Below are 2,987 nucleotides of genomic sequence, written 5' to 3'. Positions count from 1 at the left end.
ATTACATCACGCTGCGCAACGCTGCGGCTCTTGGTGTGCGTGTGTGTGTGTGTGTGTGTGTGTGTGTGTGTGTGTGTGTGTGTGTGTGTGTTGGGGGGAGGGGACTTAGCCCAAGCCCGAGAGAGAGGAAAAAAGACACGCACCCGGGAAAATGCTCCATGCACATGGAGAAATTTCTTGCTAGGAACTGCACTGGAAACCGAGCCCCCGGCCATCTCCCTGCTGCTCCCCTCCCGGTACAAATCACTCAGCTAGTGAGAGTCCCCCAGCCCCACCTCGACAACCCCACACCCCTCAACTCCAGCCCTGCACCCTCCAGCCTGGCTCCAGCGCCGCCGCGAGCTTTCCCCGGGACTGGCCCTGGCGGGGCGCCTAGAGCCCCATTGCATTGCTCCAGGAGAAAGGAGGGGGGCGGTGCATTTTGTAGGAGGAGGAGAACCGGGGCGGGGGTTGGGGGGGGAGAGAAAATTGCGCGGAGACCTGCCAAGCGCCACCGCCGCCGCCGCCACCGCCGCTGCCGCGCCGCCGCCGCCTGTGAGCTCCGGCGGGCAGCCTGACTGTCGGCTTCCCGGGGCATCTGGGTCCGGCGGGGCACAGTCCTGGGCGCTGCCGGAGCCGCCGCCGCCGCGGCGACCAGTGCAGTCGCTTTCCCCCCGAGCCCGTGCGGCTCCGGCTCCTCGCGGGTGGAGGAGTTGGGGGTGGGGTTGTTGTTTGGGGGGAAGAAGGGGGAGGGGGCAACGCGGAGAGAGAGTCAGTGGTTTCCATGGTGATGGAGCTGAAAGTGCAGGAAATTTAAAGGCTTGGACCCTGCGAGACAGACAAACCGGTGCCAACGTGCGCGGACGCCGCGGACGCCGCCGCCGCCACCGCCGCCACCGCCGCTGGAGTCCGCCGGGCAGAGCCGGCTGCGCAGCCCGGAGCAGGCAGAGAGAAGTGGCCCAGGACCCGCTCTACCAGAGGCTCCGCACAGAGAAACAGGACGCCGAGCGACCGGAGGAGGAGGAGGGAAGAGGCTCGTCCACGCGCCCTGCGCCGCCGGCAGCCCGGGAGAGCAGCGAGGAGCCGGCGCCCCCAGCGCCCCACGGTCGCGCTGGAGTAATCTCGGATGCCCGACCGCGGTCGCCTTCCCAAGTAGAGCGGCGGGGGGAGTTGCGACCGACTCGTGCGCGTCTTCTGCGCCGCGGCGGGAGCCGGCGCTGCGCGAACGGCTCTCCTCGCGGCTCATGCTGCCTGCCCTGCGCCTGCTCAGCCTCGGGTGAGCCGCCTCCGGAGGGACCGGGGAGCGCGGCAGCGCCGCGGACTCGGCGTGCTCTCCTCCGGGGACGCGGGACGAAGAGGCAGCCCCGGGGCGCGCGCGGGAGGCATGGAGCGCTGCCCCAGCCTGGGGGTCACCCTCTACGCCCTGGTGGTGGTCCTGGGGCTGCGGGCAGCACCAGCCGGCGGCCAGCACTATCTACACATCCGCCCAGCACCCAGCGACAACCTGCCCCTGGTGGACCTCATCGAACATCCAGACCCTATCTTTGACCCTAAGGAGAAGGATCTGAACGAGACGCTGCTGCGCTCGCTGCTCGGGGGCCACTACGACCCGGGCTTTATGGCCACTTCGCCCCCAGAGGACCGACCCGGAGGGGGCGGGGGACCGGCTGGAGGTGCCGAGGACCTGGCGGAGCTGGACCAGCTGCTGCGGCAGCGGCCGTCGGGGGCCATGCCGAGCGAGATCAAAGGGCTGGAGTTCTCCGAGGGCTTGGCCCAAGGCAAGAAACAGCGCCTGAGCAAGAAGCTGAGGAGGAAGTTACAGATGTGGCTGTGGTCACAGACCTTCTGCCCGGTGCTGTACGCGTGGAACGACCTAGGCAGCCGCTTTTGGCCACGCTACGTGAAGGTGGGCAGCTGCTTCAGCAAGCGCTCCTGCTCTGTGCCCGAGGGCATGGTGTGTAAGCCATCCAAGTCTGTGCACCTCACGGTGCTGCGGTGGCGCTGTCAGCGGCGCGGGGGTCAGCGCTGCGGCTGGATTCCCATCCAGTACCCCATCATTTCCGAGTGTAAGTGTTCCTGCTAGAACTCGGGGGGCCCCCTGCCCGCGCCCAGACACTTGATGGATCCCCACCAACGCCCCCCACCACCACCACCTCCAACCAGTTTCACCACCCTCTAGCGAGGGTTTTCAATGAACTTTTTTTCTTCTTGGCTACAGAGACCTGGCTTTCTGGTTCCTGTAATGCACTGTTTAACTGTGTAGGAATGTATATGTGTGTGTATATACGGTCCCAGTTTTAATTTACTTATTAAAAGGTCAGTATTATACGTCAAAAGTTACCCGGCTTCTACTGTATTTAAAAAAAGGCAAGCAAAAGGAAAAAAGAGCAGAGAAAAGAGAGACTTATTCTGGTTGTTGGTAATAATGTTAACCTGCTATTTATATCCCAGTACCCTTCGCATGGCGAAGCAGGGGGGAAAAGTTATTTTTTCTTAAAAGTACAAAGAGAGGGGGAACTTTTGTAGAAGGACTTTTAAAAAAAAAAGCTATTTTCCATTCTTCGGAAAGTGTTTTGATTTTCCTTAGACCTCGAAGAAGTTATAGAGTTCAATGTTATTTTACAGTTATTGTAAATATAGAGAACAAATGGAATGACTAATCATGTAAATTAAGAGTATCTGCTATTTATTCTTTATAATATCCCGTGTAGTAAATAAGGAAGAAGTGCAGAACAGGATTAAAGAAAACCACTAAAACCGACTGGGCTCTACACTGTGATTCACTTGTGTTGGTGATTGATGGGGGGGGGGGTGTCGCCTCGCTTACTACGCCTATTGGAAGACATGCTCGTCCGTTCGTACTCCCCCCCCCCCCGTGGGGTGATGAAGGTGACTGTAAAATTTTCAGTGTGTGTGCGGGGGGTGGGGGGGGGAGAGCTGTGTTATTCTCAAACCCCATCTTTTAAGTATCATGTGGCTTTCTGCAGAGTCTCCCAGGGTACCCTCCC

The 2,987-nt window shown here is 60.4% G+C and overlaps 1 protein-coding gene across 1 annotated transcript; it reads left to right on the top strand.

The window, feature by feature from the left end:
• Positions 1–1,170: 1,170 nt before the first annotated feature.
• Positions 1,171–2,681, top strand: Nog (noggin). Its single transcript, XM_021178260.2, has one exon. It carries the CDS (start codon positions 1,364–1,366, stop codon positions 2,060–2,062), a length of 699 nt encoding a protein of 232 aa, XP_021033919.1. The 5' UTR covers positions 1,171–1,363; the 3' UTR covers positions 2,063–2,681.
• The last annotated feature ends 306 nt before the right edge of the window (positions 2,682–2,987 follow it).

This window comes from Mus caroli, chromosome 11, assembly GCF_900094665.2.
Source record: "Mus caroli chromosome 11, CAROLI_EIJ_v1.1, whole genome shotgun sequence".
Classification (NCBI taxonomy): Eukaryota; Metazoa; Chordata; class Mammalia; order Rodentia; family Muridae; genus Mus; species Mus caroli.
This window is presented reverse-complemented; position numbering and strand designations above follow the sequence as displayed.

Bases quoted from the DNA above. Each gene is read 5' to 3' on its own strand.
- Nog (XM_021178260.2), top strand. From the start codon at position 1,364: ATGGAGCGCTGCCCCAGCCTGGGGGTCACCCTCTACGCCCTGGTGGTG.